At 46.0% G+C, this 16,619-nt stretch overlaps 2 protein-coding genes across 3 annotated transcripts in view; both read right to left on the minus strand.

Moving 5' to 3' along the window:
- Positions 1 to 3,458, minus strand: part of si:ch73-335l21.1 (insulin receptor substrate 1-B) — a 37,406-nt gene extending 33,948 nt beyond the window's left edge. The window contains exon 1 of the mRNA XM_034557188.1: positions 2,449 to 3,458. Coding sequence (XP_034413079.1) covers positions 2,449 to 2,815 — 367 coding nt within the window. The 5' untranslated portion in view covers positions 2,816 to 3,458. The remainder of the gene's footprint in view (positions 1 to 2,448) is intronic.
- Positions 3,459 to 4,987: 1,529 nt separating this feature from the next.
- agfg2 (ArfGAP with FG repeats 2) lies at positions 4,988 to 15,695 on the minus strand. Of its 2 annotated transcripts, XM_034557132.1 has the most exons (14): positions 15,354 to 15,695; positions 14,375 to 14,468; positions 13,117 to 13,232; positions 11,957 to 12,101; positions 11,481 to 11,601; positions 11,278 to 11,382; positions 10,892 to 10,924; positions 9,392 to 9,631; positions 8,315 to 8,387; positions 8,118 to 8,161; positions 7,823 to 7,909; positions 7,002 to 7,121; positions 6,153 to 6,223; positions 4,988 to 6,019 (listed from the first exon to the last, which is right to left on the minus strand). In XM_034557132.1, exons 1-14 carry the CDS (start codon positions 15,518 to 15,520, stop codon positions 5,972 to 5,974), a joined length of 1,464 nt encoding a protein of 487 aa, XP_034413023.1. In that variant the 5' UTR covers positions 15,521 to 15,695; the 3' UTR covers positions 4,988 to 5,971. The 2 variants fall into 2 exon arrangements, with proteins under 2 accessions (XP_034413023.1, XP_034413024.1); XM_034557133.1 differs by lacking the exon at positions 10,892 to 10,924 and having other exon boundaries at positions 15,354 to 15,694.
- Between the last annotated feature and the right edge of the window lie 924 nt (positions 15,696 to 16,619).

The raw sequence follows: 16,619 nt of genomic DNA on the forward strand, positions 1-16,619 counted from the left end.
GTGTTTGTGTAATTACCGCCGGCTCGAGGGGAGGCTGTGCGATATTGGGACGGTTCGTGGGCCGTTTCAGGTGAGTTTCCCAGGCCAAGGCGCAGCAAACGGCAGCATGGACGCGTACAGTATTTATTGTACACGTTCACACATCCTGCACGCTGTGGAACCTCTCGCTGTGCCGACTCGAAGCAACCCCATTAATCCAAGCTTCAACCCATTGCTTTGATTCCAGCTCCAGCTGGGGAGGGGGCTGCTGCTGAGAACTCCACCCCCCCCCCCCGTAGCAACTGACGGCTTTCGACGAACAGCTACGCAGTTATCATATTGAGGGATGGGTCCTCTGGAAACTATGCAAGACTGCGGTGGAGCATCTCTCGGCACCGTGGCTTCAGCTTCGCCCTGCTCTCAATCCGCGGGCTGTGAATTCTTCTGTCTCCCCAACTGGGGCGAGGGAGGGACAGGCACTTGACTGTACCAACGACACTGGAGTGTGTGTGTGTGTGTGTGTGTGTGTAAACGAGGCCAGGGGGGAGGGGGGTGAGGAGGTTCAGTTCACACACAGACACTGAAGACCTGAAACTGTGTATGATCGGCACATACCAGAGGAGTGTTGTTACAGGGAGGAATCCTAACTGTGTTCTGCCTCTGTGCGTGTGCACGCGCATTAAGATATTTTCACACATACAGGTTTAGTCAGCAATTGTCCGTGACCCTGTGTGTGTGTGTGTGGGGGGGGGGGGGGGGGGGGCCTCGTGTTTGTGCATGGGCAGAAGCTGTGTGTGTGAACTGCAGCACATACCACAAGATAACGCCTGCCAACGTGCTGCTTTAAACAGCAGCTCAGCCGCAGCCCTTTGTCGCTGTCAGGGATGGTGGTTTACACGAGAAACCCAACACTTGAAGCAACAAGAGCGGGAGACGAGTAGCCGTCAGTGCATCACACCAGACTTTTCAAAGACAAGTCATGACAACTCGCCGGCATTATGATGCTCGGGCCTGCCGGTGGTCTGACTTCTTCGCAAAGGGGCCGAAGTGAAACACCCATTTCTGTACATCTGACCTTTGCACACTAAACACTTAGTGGCCGCAGATTAGAGCGCCTGCACATTTGGAGACGGTTTTCCTTTTGGTAGAAAAAGGTTGTTTCTCACGGTCCTTTAGGCTCCGACGTCTGTCTCGCGGGAACTCATCAAATACTTGGGAGAACGGGGGCGCACCCCCACAAACACAGTTATGGAAAAAGACGACAAGGGGGAGGCACCGTTTTGACACCAATTCCAAAATCCGCACAAGATTTCCCCTGACGCAGCTTCTCGGAGCTCCTAAATCAGCCACCTTTGAAACAACTTGCTCTCCGACGGGTTTTAAATGAAAGATAAGATTATTCTCTCTCCCTCTCCCTCTGAAGCCAAGTGCACCTTGAACCTGTATCTTTACTTTTGCCCAGATTACGTCACGAGTCCCTTGAGGTTGGTCTGTCACAACGAAGGCTGAACAGGTGATTTGAATTTGCCCTGCTCACCAGCTCTGCTCCCAACAGCTGTGTTGACACAAGCAGCTGATAGACAGTGTTGGAGAACAATCTACATGGGTGGGTTTTGGGGGGAGTTGAGGCCATTTTCACATTTGCAGCATTAGATAAATCCACTGCAGGAGAAGCGTGATGGGACAGCCTAAGCTGCTTAGCTATTTCCAGTCAAACCAGGAAATATGAATATTTAATGAATGAATGAACCTCTCCTCGGGTGCAAATGTGCCTCTCCCTCACTACTTGTTGGGACATTTTCCCCTTTTGTAGGACCAATGCTTGATGTAATATTGTAGTGTCAGCAGAAAAGCAGAGCAGGCCAAGTAAACAAGAGGGGGGGGGTTGAGTTGGGAAAGAGAGGCACAGCTTGCACACAGCTGAGGCCCACGGAGAGAAACCCAAAAAGTCTGGAGGACAACTGGGAGTAAATATCTCTAGCCTGACACCAGTGTGATAAGAACTGGCGGGGAGGATAAGCTCCACAGTGCGGCTTAAAGGCGTGTGTTTACAAACACACGCTCCCCTCGGAGGCCGTGAAGAACTGCGACCTGCTTTTTAAAAGTGAAAAGCACCACCCACCTTCAAATCTTTAAAAAAATAAAACATACATATGTATATAAACACACACACGGCAATGGGAGTGTACCCGCCACATAAACTAACTATGTAAACTTGGCTCGGCAGGCTGTAATGGGTTTTTAAACAACTCCCCACACGTTGTCCAAAACACCGGAATGAGACAAGTCCCGATCTGCAGTGCGCTTCTCTGCAGGCGTTGCCACGTTTCTCCTCACATGCGGAGCCTCGAAACACAGTTAAGCGTGCGCGCGCGCGCGTGCGTGCATTTGTGTGTGTGTACGCACTTGCATATAGGGAGCCTGCACGCGTTTGCGTGCGTGCGTGCGCGCGCGCCTCTTCCGACTTACTTTTGCACTGCAGGTCCACCATGGCCTGGTACCACTCGTCCTGGTCCGCCTCGTTCTCCGCGGCGATGGCGAAACTCTCGGCCCGCGTGTACAGCACGATCATGTGCTTGTTCTTGGAGTCGGCCCGCTTGTTGATGTTGAAGCAAGTCTCCAGCGCCACCGCTTTCTTCGGGATGGGGGCCTTGCCGCGGAATTTCTTCTCGCTCTCGTAGTACTCCAGGCGGGCCGGGCCGCGCTCCGAGGCGGCGCGGAGCACGAAGTACCGCCGGTGCATGGACTTCTGCTTGCGGAGGTAGCCGCTCTTCCGCACGTCCTCGCAGCTCTGGAGGTCGCCCGCTTGGCTCTCCATCACACCCGACAACTCCATGTATTCACCCCCCCCCCCTCCCAAACACACACACACACACACACACACAAACAAACAAAAACACACACACAAACTCTTTCTTTTTGTTTCTTCTTCTTCTTCTTCTCTTGTCGTATTTCTGCAAGTTGAGAGAGAAGAGTCAAACGTCCCCCGTCTGCGCTCCCCTCCCTCTCCCCCACATCAACGCAGGCATGTGAGAGGGGAGGCGGGGGTCGGTTTGGGGTTGCTGCTACCGCTGAGTCCGGCGGTTGAACCTGAACCAGGGTCTGTTGACGGCTGCAGCTGTCGTTAGTTTCGCTCCTCTTTGGCTCGTGTTTCTCTGTCCGACGGACGGGCCGGCGCAAGTTCTCCACACGGGCGAACACATGCGGCGGAGCTCGCGCTTCACTCTCCACTACTAACGTTACCACCACTGCTGCTGCTACTGCTGCGAGTGGCTCGAGCGCCGTCTGAGCGGGTTAATCCCATTTACTGCACGGAGCCCATCCTGCTGCAGCCTGTCTCACTCTCTGTCTGTCTGTCTGTCTGTCTGTCCCCTCAACCCTGCTCGGCTCGGCTCGGCTCGGGTCTCGTTGTTGCAGAGTGGAGAGGAGCGGAGCAGCTACCGTGGAGCGGGACTGTCACTCACCGCTGTACTAGTACTCTGGAGCATTGGTGCGTTCACGGACCGGCCCCGGGCTCCGACACAAGGGTACCCAAACACCCCGTGTGCATTTCAGTGCTCTCCGCACAGTACTTTATTAATGCAAATGGGAGACTGTAACAGGATAATTAAACATAACATGAACTACAAAATTAACTAAATGATGACAAAACTCTGCATTTGTAGAGACACATGTCAAACGTAGAAAATGGATGTACATTGTTGGAACTATACCACGATATAGATAATGGATAATGATAACAATAAACAAAACAAAAATCACATGTAATGAGCAATAATAAATAAGTACCATATGGAAAGATAAAACATATTGAATGAATAGAGATAAATGCAAAACTATGTAGTGAATGTGAAGTCATGAGGTTGTGCTTAAAGGGGAAGAGTCAGGTTTCATGACAAAAACTGCCCATAAGGTGATTTAGACAATTTAATTGGCTAAATTTACACAATTAATAAAATACTCAACTCAACTACTGGAAAACTTCTCTCCTAGTAGCTTTAATTACACAAAGCAGACTATACATTAACTGTAAGTTTCATTATTTGGACAAAGATAACACTAAACAGTGTGTGTTTCACACATCTATTTAATTTTCATTTGCTTTTTTTTTTGTACCTGTGCTGCTATGAGGTGAATTGTATTGCATCTTGGGAGTTTAACTCAAGTAACAATCGATATTTCCTACAGCACGTGAAGGTAGCAACACTTCCAGTGCGTGGAGTAAGATTTCAGTAGTGGCTCTGCCATGGGTCCATCCTGTTCTATTTATCGTTTAAAACAAATACAAAATAAAACCTCTATCCTGTATTTACACGTTTTATACATCAAACTTCTAAAGCCCTACAGAGTTGGAAATCGAAACATGTACTACATTAAATGCAGCAGGAGGTCGCATAAACATATTTAAAATATAGGTTAATAGTGAAACCGTCACATCATGTGGGAATACAGTCGTTTTGAAGTTATTGTTTACTAAATGCTACACAAATAGTACATCAAGCTGCTGCAATTTGATAAACGAGGCATTTGTAGACGCCATATTTTTCCCCACTCAGACTGTCTGAGTACAATGATTTTGATCTGGGTTTTTGTTTTTTTCGACTGTCTGGCTGAGCAGTGAAACCTCCATCTCTCACTGGTGCATGGCAGAGTAAAATACCATCGAATAACAATCGTATGTAATATTAATAACAGGCATGTTTAATCGGAATTGTATATGTCAATACGTCTATTAATAGTCATCCTGGCAGCTATAAAGTGTTTCTATCTTTGTCCTGCACGCTTATGCAGTATGTATGTTGTTATGCAATATTCATCCAAAAGTAACCTTGTGCACGAGGTCAGGGGAAAGTGGAGCTCACGCGCCCTCTGCTGTTTGAAGAAGTAATTACAGCATTTAGACAAATACATTTAAAAAAGAAGCCTCTATTATGCTCGAGAGAGTTTGTACAAGAGATTATAGATGAACCAGAAAAAACACATTTTGAAAAAACACCCGGAGCCAAACTTACTTAAGAAGCAACAAACTGATTTTATGAACATGAATACTTGTCATTACAAAGAAACATGAATCTCTCTGTTCTTTTTGGCAAAATAGGGGAAAAATGAACTTCGCCTCCATGTCAACCGAAAAGAAACAAAAAAAGAACGAGCGAGAAACATTTTGGTCCGGAACATGAAGCCATGAAGGTTGTTTTGGGGGTTTTGGAGGGTGGGGGGGGGGGTTACACACATTAAAGTTATTCTGAAATTGCTTTTTACATTCAGTAGTATCTCCTTTTAGCCCTCTATGCGCATGCAGCCTAGGAAGTGGAAAACATAGATTACCCTTCAAAAGGACGTAAGAAAAAAAATATATAAAAACAGTGACGAATACAAACATGTTCCACACGCTCATCTTATCTGTCGACGCTAATTCACATGCTGTTAAGGCTGTTTATGACCATCTGTGTAAACTCGGGATTCAGAGCCTCAACTGGCTCTTCCTTTGGACAACTCAGATACTTGGACATTTGTTTGTTGGTTTGTTTGTTTCACCAGCTGTTTTGTTGCACTTTTAAGCAGGAGATGAAAGCAAAGTAGCAGCAACGACATGTATGTGTGTGTGTTTCTGCAAAAAAAAAAGAAAAGTACAAAAATGGTTAACTAGTGACTCCCACAGAGCCCTGAGGTTGGCGTCTACCGGCACACAAACAACGTTTGACATAATGTCACGTGGTACAAACACGGCAGGCTCTCTCACACACACACACGAATTTCATAATTACATTCACACGTTTTTTGTTGTTGTTTTGTCTCCACAAACACGTAAACACAGACAGAGAGAGAGGAGGAGGGGGGCGGGGGGGATGGAGGACGGCAAACCCTCCCTCAGAGGGGTACAATACTCGAGAGGCCTTGAAATGGCAGCGACTCCTCAAGTTCACCTCTCCCTCGGGTTCCCAGAGGGAGAGGATTGGGTGGGTGAAGTAAGGAGGGGGGGTGGGGGTGTTCAGATGAAAGGGTTTCGCGACGTCCCTCGACCGGGGTAAACGTTCCCCTGAAAGACAAGAGAGGACTTTACTACACTTCCTGGAAAAGAGAGCCTTGCAAGAAATATAAATAAGCCCCCTCCTTTTTTGTTCCCCGCCAAGTGCACATGCGGCCACTTGCTTGCGAGGCGGTGGACTCACCGTGAACGGGTTCACCGACATCGGCCGGGGGACTTTGGGCTCAGAGTCGGGCGCAGGGAAGGAGGCGAACCCTGAACACACACACACAAGGAGGCAGATGCTGAGATACATGCTGAGAGGGTGAACGGGTCTTCCTGAGCTGTCGCTGGTGGGCCACTGTTGAAATGATGAAACATGGTGTGTGTGTGTGTGTGTGTGTGTGTGTGTGTGTGTGTGTTGGTTCCTCACAGCTTCTCAGTGTATAATCTGCAGCCGACTCACATATAAGTAGGTGTCACACTACACTGCGTGTGTTTGCATGTTTTTTTTAAATTTTCATAAATGTTAAATGTATGGCGGTCATTTAGCTCAACATACTATAACAGCAGCAGATTTTATTCTATTCTATTTATGGCTCAATGGGACGTTTTCTTCTTTTTTTCCTCTTATGGTTATTTCATATTTGTACTTTTAAACAATGAAATACACTTCACTGATCCGTTTACAATTTTGAATTAAAGTAATTAGTTAAAATCAAAACAGGGGGAGAACTGTGATGCATTAGGCTTTTAGTCTCCCTTACAGATTGCATTATTATAAAAAATGTTTGGTTTAATACTATTTTTCATGTGCTTTTAACGTTAGCATTTAGCTCACAGTTGTGCCAAAGTACAGCCTTCAATCGGACTATAATTGAGATACAAATTCAAAAACCTCAACAAAAACAAATAGTACATTGACACAATCCTCTCTGCAAATAAGAAGACTGTATTAAAACAATTGACGTTTACTTGTATTTGTTTATGTATATAGACACCAACTCTGCACGCAAAATATTAGACAAATAAAAAAACTATTAAAAAGCTTTACCATTGGCTTCCTGGTTGCTGGCTGACTCATGATGAAATGCATTGTGGGTGCTGGGTGCTGGGAAGGAGGCGGACGGAGGGAAGACGGAGGTGGGCGAGGTGACAAACGCACCGGCGTCATCTGGAGAAAAGAGGCACCCACATCAGGCACAGCCACGGGAAAAAGAGCGTCACAGAGAAATGATTTCCTTTTAACTTCTGCACTTCATATGAAGCATAATTAGTATGCAAACTGAATGAGACAACAAATCATATTGTTATATTTCAAAAAATAAAAAAAATAGCCGCAAGAAGAGTTCTAATATTGAAGCTGCAGTTCATATAATGACGTGCAATACATTATAATACATTTGGATTTCTGCATATGTCACTGATTTATTGTTTGAGTGTTTCTATTCCATTTGTCTATTTGTTAGTTGCAACAAGATATTAAATTTAAAATAATTGTCAAACACACAAAAGCTAATATTTAGCTCATTAGAAGACTGAAATAATGAATCTATTATCCAAATTCTGGCCATTTAATTTTCTGACAAGTTAAGAAAATAATAGTTTCAACTCTAAACTAAATATAAAACATTGTACTTTCCCTCCAACCGCCAGGTTGATAAATACAAATGAAAATCTTACAGACTTTCCACATACAGAATCTGGATGGTATCATTGTGCAAAGTAATCCCATAAACACAAAACCCTCAGATGATGAAGTCACTGTAGTCCCCTTTATCTTTTTGTCTAAACGACGGTATAACGCGGTGAGGGGTCGTGAAGAAAACATGTAACCCATCTCGATTGAAAAACAAATACAACTTTTAATCTTACGTCCTGATGCGTTGCTGAAGGGGTTACTCTGGGAGAGGGCAACGGGCTGCTGGGAAGCGGAGCTGGAGCTGAATGGGTTGGGGAAATCTGAGACGCGGGGACAGAAGAGACGGGGAGATCATTCCCAGTGTGTGAGGTTAACAGAGTGCATTCCTGTCTATTCAAAAACAACAGTCGCACAGACGCATCCTAATTAGGAGTGCCGCACCGGCTTTAAAGACGAGGGCGCCGAATGAAAATACAATGCAGTGTTAGCGGGAGGGAATCGATGCTCAGTTCGTGCTCGGGTACCTACTTGCAACGGTTTGGGAGCCGGACACGGTGTCGACACCGGGGGAACTGGGGATGGAAAAGCAGAAAAACAAAAAAGGATCAATCAGGATATGACCTTTAAAAAAAAAGAAGAAGAAAAAAGAAAAAAAAGGAGCTCCACACGCTGTCACGTTAAACAGAAGCTGATTTGACAGACTGTTTTTGTTGTTGTTTCTCTACCTGGCAGGAGTAGAGCTGGACGAGGGCCTGCTGCCGAAGAGGGCGTTGTACTGCGGCGGACCACCAGGGGGAGCTGCGAACAAGCGTTTTCACACAACACCATAACTCGAGTGAGATCAAGCTGTTATTATCTGGAAACATCTCAACAAAAAGAGCCCCAAACAGTTGATCCTCAGCGTGGAAGTCAATAAGAAGAACGGAAGCAATGCACATCTGCTGAAAGAGAATAGCGTCTCTGTGTTCTGCTTGATATGAATTTAAAAAAAGGGGGAAATCAATAACCTCCTCACTCTGCCAGGCTGTGATGAAGGAAAACAACAAAGCTTCTTGTGGGAAGCTCGAAGGCTCCTCCCGTGAAGCCTACGCATTAAAACCTGCGCCTTGGTTGTTAGAGTAATACAGCTGATTGTAAAATGCGCCAATAAGAAGATTTAAACAATCTGGAGCCAACACAATGAGCATAGTTCAGCTGCTTAAAGCCTCGGCATCTGGTGTGAGGATGTTACGCAACCTTGTTGAGCTGTCGGTGGCAATCTGCACCGCACGCACACTCCAACTCTCCCCTCTATCTGTGACCTAGTGGTGGAAGACGTGCTCGGTGAAAGTGCCGCTACAACGATGCAAAACAGGTACAAGTTCTTCAAAATCTAAATTTAAGTAAAAGTATTTAGGTATTAACAGCAGAATGTACTCGTCACGCAGACAAATGGGCCTTAAAAAAAGAATAAAACGCAAGCTTCTGCTACAAATATTTGCTTTTTTTGTGAAATATTGGACTTTTTTAAAAAACTTTTTGGGGATTCATACAGTTATTCAAATGAAACCATCTCCAGAGTTTCGGGCCGAACTGCTAAAAACTCAAGAACATCTGGGAAATAGGCTGCGAGACACTGTTTATTCTTTAACAATGCGTTATATTTCATAAGCGTATCATGCGTTTTCCGTATCTTACAGTTTAAACGTGCCTATACCTGACACTATGGAGTAGAAGTACCAAGTGCATTCTGCCTCTACTCGCTCAATTCCAACAAATCAACACACAGATGTGGCAGAGAACACACTCAAATGTTTTCCTACCCGCGACCGCCGGCGGTTCAGAGAAGCAGCTGTCCAGATGTGACACGGCAGCGTATCGGTCCTGGTGGCTGGAGGCACCGACCCGCGGGTTCGCCTGTCCCGCGCTTCCGGTCTGCTGCTGGGACAGAGAGTGGGGCAGAGGGTGCTGATGGGGATGACTCAGACCCCCGAAGTCCACGCTGAGAGACTTGGGGAAGGCCCTGAACGGCCCCGTGGTCCCCGAGGCCGATACCGTGCGACCTGAGAGGAAGTGAGCCGAGCTTCAGTGCAAAGACGAGAGGAGGAGCGCTGGTGTTTACACACAACGAGTTCTACAGGTTTTTAGAAAGTTGAAGTACCTCTCGAGCCAAAAGACTTAATCCTTGGTAAAACAATTCAAATACATTTTTATTACCTCAGTATTTAAAACCACATGGATGAAAAGCCCTTGAAGTGCAAACTCCACCTGCTCAGGAAGATCATGCGATTCGATGGAAAGCTGCTAAATGGACCTTGGAGGTGAGATTGCGAATTAGGAAATACCATTTCTTATGTCATGCTTGATCCAGATCAATTCATGGCCTTTAAAATCTGATTACGCTGTCATATACCGACGTGGAAATGGAATTATCATTCATATGGACACGAATAAATGAAAAGAAAGTCATCAAACAAAGTTCCTCATGCCATTGTGACATTCCCATGCTACGAGGCTTAAGTCAAACGCAGGATTAGCATGAACTAACACGAGAACTGAAAAGGCACAGCAACAGGTTCTGGGATAGTCTTCAAAGCGCCAACCTCAAAAATACATTTGTTAGATGGTAACAACGGCAGGAAATTAGCGTTTCGTAGGTAGCAAGCTTTCCACAAACATGAGCCACAAAGCATGCAGGTATCAGCCAAAATTGTATTCGCACGGAGGGGGGGGATACACATAAAAAAGGTTTAGTTCTTTTCTAAATCCAGCTCGTCCGTGACAGAAACCAGACCGGACTTGACTTGATAAAGCGCGCTAACGTCGGCTGCATGTTTTTGGGGATGTGGTCATGCTCGGGCAGATTGGACCCATCTCTGCAGACATACCTGAACTTCCTGGAATACTTTGGGGGGGTGTTAATGTGCCCCGTGGGATTACAGCTGTGTCCTACATAGTCTTTGAGTGCTTCAACGCCAGCGCGGTGCGAAATATATCAGCGGCAGCTAAAAATAGTGCGCGTGCGTGCATACGTGTGTGTGTGTGTGTGCGTGCACGTGTGTGTGTGTGTGTGTGTGTGTCTTTCACCATCCCAGCCTTCAGGTCTGGCTTTGAAGTGGGTAAACATGACCGATGGAGAAATATATATTGACTCCCTGATTGCAGCACGTGATAATTGACGAGAGAGTGCCGCTAACACGAAGCACCGGCGCGACCAGCAGGTCGGCCGCTTAGCATTGAGCGACACACTTAGCAAGAGCCTATTGACCTCAGCCATTCAGCACACATTCACAATGCATCGCGTTGGCGCCGCCGCGTCTTACCTAAAGTGAAGTGTTTTTTGAAAGAGCTACTGACTACGAGGTCGGGGAGAAGAGATAAGAGAGACAGAACAAAAAGAGAGAGGGGATGAGTTCAGGGAGAAGAGGAGAAAAGACCGGTCACCCCCACCCCACTGTGCTAAGATGATGGACATGGAGCGGGTTTCAACCCGCACGATGTCGTACAAAGAATAAAACACTGTCAAGGTGCAACAGCAGGAGGAATAATGGGACTATTTTAATGTGGCGGATTAATAGAAATGATGCAATCTCTCTCCTTTAGTGTTTTTCCCCTTTTTACTACAGTGACTATGACATGATATCCATGGACTCGTGTGGAATTTGTCACGCGTTTGCATGATGTGTGATGGTGTCGGTGGAGGACACACCTGAGGGCCGCGGGAGAGCGGGGAACGAGGGCACGTGGCTCTGGGCTCCCGGCGCCGACGACAGCGAGCCCGGCCGCTGTCTTTCGATCCCGCACAGGGTGGGATCTACGTTGGAGACGGGCAGAGACAAAACAGGGTGAAGGGATCGATCGTTGCGTTCGGTCCGGAAATAGCCGGTCCTCTGACGAAGATCGACCTCCGACCTTTCAGAGTGGGGTCTCTGAAGCTTTGGGAGCGCAGCGACCGAGCGGTGAACACGTCCGCCCGCATGTCGGCGGGCGAGATGGCGGGAGCTCGATCCCATGACGGCAGCTGGGACTGAGACTGGTCGGGCAAGAGATGAGAGGACAGAGAAAAAAGCAGATGGGGGGGGGGGACACGACAAAGGCAGAAGAAGTGAGTCTCTTTCATGCTTTCTCAATAATTCATAAGCAGCGGCTTTGATGCGTAGGCTCTCTGGGTGTCTCGCTGTCCGGCCCATCAGTCTCTGTCTCTGGAAGCACATTTTCAATTGTTTCCTCACCTTCTATTCTCTCTTCTTTTTTTTCACCGCCTTGTCTTCTTTCACTTCCTCTTTTTCTACCTCCCCCACCCACTTTCTCTCTTGAATGTCTCCCCTTCGTCTTCACTACTCTCTCAACCCCCATTACGCACAATCAGCACACATTAAGCCTCTCACCAGCGGCCTCGTGGACCTGGCGTTGGGGGGCAGGTTATGGGAGGGCGCCTGGCTGGTTAAGGGACCATGGGAAGGGGGCACTGCCTGGACCCCCGGGCTCCAAGGACCCTCGACGTCCCTTCGGTTCTTACTTTTGGAAAAGTGCCTGAAAGAGACAGGTTATTTGGTACCTAGCTGGACATTTAGTCAGTTATCAAATCGCGATTGGGAATATTTGTAAAGCTTGAAGCTAAACCCCAAAACAATGACTGTTCTTTTATCCCGAGCATGAAAGCAGCTCTTATCCGTCAGCTAATTCTTTCTGAGAGGGCGTCCCCACCTCATTCAGGGAAATGCCTAAATTTGGAACCAACATGATCAGTTGTTGCTCGGGTCTAATTTGCCCTGGTATGCCCTTTCCCTTTTAGAGCTGAAACAACTGACAGAACAATTAAATCATTAAGTCACCATTTAAAAAAAGAAAATTGCTTTCAGGAGCACTCACAGAGGTCTTATGAGTTAAATGCACATGTCAGCATGCTCACATTCTCACAAAAACCATAATAAACGTAGCTTCGTGGTTAAATGACCGCGGTGGAGTTCGTTCTCTATCGTGAGCTTTTCACTCAAAAATCCTAAAAGTGTTGTTTATTTGTGACGTTTAACAAGTGCCAAAGACACAGAGATTTTTTCCTGCAATAATCCAAAATCCAAAAGGAAACATCCCATTTTGTTGAGGAAACCAGTGCCATGCTCACTTCCTGTTGGCCTACAAAAACGCATCATGTACCTGCAGCAATCTGTTCGGTCATTATTATTATTATTATAATAAAGATTAAGATTTGGACACATTTAAAAATGCTACATAACATTCTTACAATGATAATGTTTACATGCTGATGTCACCATGTTGCCATTGTTGGCATCTTAGTTTATTGTGTACGCATGCTCCCGTTTGCCAGTTAGCACTGAAGTAAGAGCTGAGGCTGATGGGAAGGTCATTACTTTGAGATTTGGATGTTTATCATGACACATTCCTGCGATATGCAATTTTTGAAGACGTTTACCGGGGATTCTTCGCTATTTCCTGATATGTTACACACCAATCTACTCATAGATAATCAAAATAAACCTTTGCTACTGCTAGCATGTCGTGCAGCGAACACAAACTACACGCTCACCACTTCTTCTTCTCGTATTTGTCCTGCAGGAACTCTTTGAACTTCTGAGAGTCCTTCATGTCGGAGCAGCCGTCCGTCTTTGGGTCAAACACGCACAGCCAAGTCCTCCTCCCGACCTGGACACACACACACACACACACACACGTTCGGCACAAGAAACAGTTGCAATCAGTGTTGCAGGTCATGCGTTTTCTCATCGGCCATTCGCGTCCAGTTACAGTGTGTCGCAACAATGACGAATCATAACTGGCCGATCCCTCTTCAGAGGATGATGTGGAGAAAAACCTCTGCCTCTCCTCACATTATACTTAACACACACACACACACACACACACACTTTCTAGCCATAAAAACGGCCAGCACTCATCTTGATAAGCCCGGAAACCCTTGAGCGTTTATTTAGTGTGATAAGAGCTCAGCACTGAGTGCTGCCCACACCGGTTGTTCCCAAAGGGGGAAAAAAAAAGCTTCACCACATAAGAGATAAACAGGTGATATTAACTAGATTTTGATATTAATGTTGTTCAACGTGTCAAAGTGGAAGAAATAACCGACAAACATCAACAATGTCATATTAACTTTTCCAATTAATTTTCTTTTCTTATTATTTCTTTTTTGCAAACAGTTGACTATTATATTGCTGATATGGTGTACTACAAAAGCGTATAAATAAATACATTTGCTAAAGAGGTAAAACAATTACTATTATGATATATTTTTCAGGGACATTATTTTCTATTATATGCGAGAGTCATTTGGGTTTTTATTTTTTTGCAGCCCTAATCTGCTGATAATCTTTTGATTGCATTGATATAAACACATCAAAAACTAAATCTTATTACTATCACTTTTTTTACATTTAAATTATACTTGACCAAGATATGGCCGCGGACTTTTTACAGTTGATGAAGGGGTGACCTGGTTTAGAAAAGAAACACACACACACACACACACACACACACACACACACACACACGCACACACACAGGAAATCGATCATGGTTTGGGTGGGACCAGAGAGTGCTGGTCCTTTTGTTTCTTGGCAGTAGCGTTCTTCCCAAAAAGAAAAAGAGAAACTGCCCGACCACAAAGACGGGTCCATAAGGGACCTTTCATATTTCAGAGAATCAGAACGTGAGTTTGAAAACTGAACTTGAATCAAAAACTAGGAACCGGTCATTGGATTGATGGTCTGAATAATAAAAGGAAAAAACACATTAAAATGCGTTCCCGTCCCAGATTTATGAATATTACTCACCTCGTTGCCATGGTTTTGGAGGAATTCCACTTCCTGTTGGGAGAAGGTTGTCATGGAGATGGACTTGACTCTATGGGGAGGGTTGAGGCCTCTCCTGGGAGAGATGGACAGAAGGAATTAAAAGGATAAAACTAAGGAAGCAAAATGAGAGGAGACAAGGAGACAGGGCAGGTGGCTGAGGAAACACTTGGTCAAGTGACTGTGAATTTAAGGGGCGGAACCGGTGTGAAGGAGGTGCCTTGTGACAGAAGCATGTGGTTTCAGTAACCACACGCCTCGTATAGGATCTCCATGCCAGGGTGTGACAACGGCTGTGCATGTGTAGGATTGCGCAATTACGCGCTTGGAAGTGCTGAAACCATCTTCCTATGAGTACGAGTGTGTGTGTGGGGGGGGGGACTACTAGGCCGAACATGCAGAAAAAAATTTGACAGCATACACACACACACACCCACACTGGAGAAGAGCCTAGAGAGAGAGAGAGAGAGAGAGAGAGAAGGAGGGAGGGAGACAGAAGGGGGGGGGGGGGGGGGGGGGGGTAATGTCAAACATGCACCATAACGAAATGAAACGTAACTGAGAGCTGGAAAATGACCAACTAGCGGTCTGTCGTTTATGAAGCTGCTGGAAGACACGCACGAGAGAGAGAGAGAGAGAGAGAGAGAGAGAGAGAGAGAGAGAGAGAGAGAGAGAGAGAGAGAGAGAGAGACTGCGTAAATTAATTTGAGCACACCACCCCGGCTGTTGCACCACACCAACACTCCCTGATTAACGCTGAAAAATAGAACATAACACTGTTAATCTGGCTCCGGGTAGTGCATGGTGCATTCTCCGGCCTGGTACTTTCCTTTCTTTTTTCTTTTTTTTTTTTTTACTCTCTCTCAGTATCTTGCTGTCCTCACACTGATGCTTAACGTAAATGATCCCCGGGAGGAGGCGCGGCTGGGGTGTTTTTTTGTTGTTTTTTTTTCCCACTCACAGCATTCCGGAGCACGACGTGCAGACGAAGCTGCCCGCCGTGATGTCGGTGTAAGTCACCCCGGGCTGGCTGCACTCGAAGCAGTGTTTGTTTACTCCGGACTGGGCCAGCTCGCGGACCTTGCGGGCGCAGATCTCCTGGTTGTCCCGGTGCTTTCGGTTCGACATTGTATTCCTCCGGTGCCCCGGCGGCCAGGCTCGGTGTGAAGCCGGTAAGCCTGCGCCCCTGGATCCCCTACATGAAGCGCTTCACGCCCGCATTACGGAGACGCTGTTAATGCGGCTTCCCCCGGACGCAAGGCAACACCGAGAGGAGAGGGAGGCGCGTCAAGTCCCACGCGATGAGCCGCACACGCACCGGAAATACTGCGGATATATTTCAAAATAAGAGCAGACAAAACTACTAATAATAAACAGGTGACGCGTTAGGTAACGGTCAATTTGACTTTTATGGTTGCCTGTTTCTTTAAATAAAAAATAAAAAATTCCAATACAACCACTGGTTATCTAATCAAACTGTTGTAGGGCAAAGTGTTTCCCAGTATCTCTGTGTGTTCTGGGAATCAGCTGTTTTTCACATCACGTTGACATAATGACATTGAGAAAGAAATGACAAATGTCACCGTTTTTGGAACATAACTAATGTCTTAAAGATTGAAAATTGTCATTGGAGATCATCCATGTTGGCTTAAAAGGTTAATCTCAAACTGTCTTGAACCTCATCTGATGAGGAAGATGATGTTAAACAATTAAAAGCTTATTGTATATCATATGTATTTTTATTTGTTTGTTAATAAAAAAAATAGGCCTGCCTAAATTGATTGAATATGCCTATTTATCACCAGAAAAGGCTGCTTTATGTAATAACAATGCTGGATTTTAAACCAGACCCTCAAGGGCCCTGAAGGCCTCGGGTTGTCTGTGCATTGTGTACTATCTGTGTAAGCGTATACGTTGTGGTCACCTAACCAATGAGCTCATTTGTCTGGTAATATGCACCACTAAAACACAACAGTGTCTTAAAGGGGCTCCAGCATGTTTACCTCAACGTGACATCCGGTCTTGTAGAGGGATGCAGTTACAATCTAGTTTTGGAGCATCTTTTTATTTGAAATCTGACATTGAAAGTGTGACAGGAAATGAGGGGAGAGAGCAATGGTGAATGACATGCAACAAAGGTCCTTGACCGGACGTGAACCCGAGGATGTTGGTCAGCGTGTTATGTTCAGTGCCTTAACCCATAACTCACCAGGATGTTCCCAAAATC

Source organism: Cyclopterus lumpus, chromosome 18 (assembly GCF_009769545.1).
Source record: "Cyclopterus lumpus isolate fCycLum1 chromosome 18, fCycLum1.pri, whole genome shotgun sequence".
In the NCBI taxonomy this organism is placed as follows: Eukaryota; Metazoa; Chordata; class Actinopteri; order Perciformes; family Cyclopteridae; genus Cyclopterus; species Cyclopterus lumpus.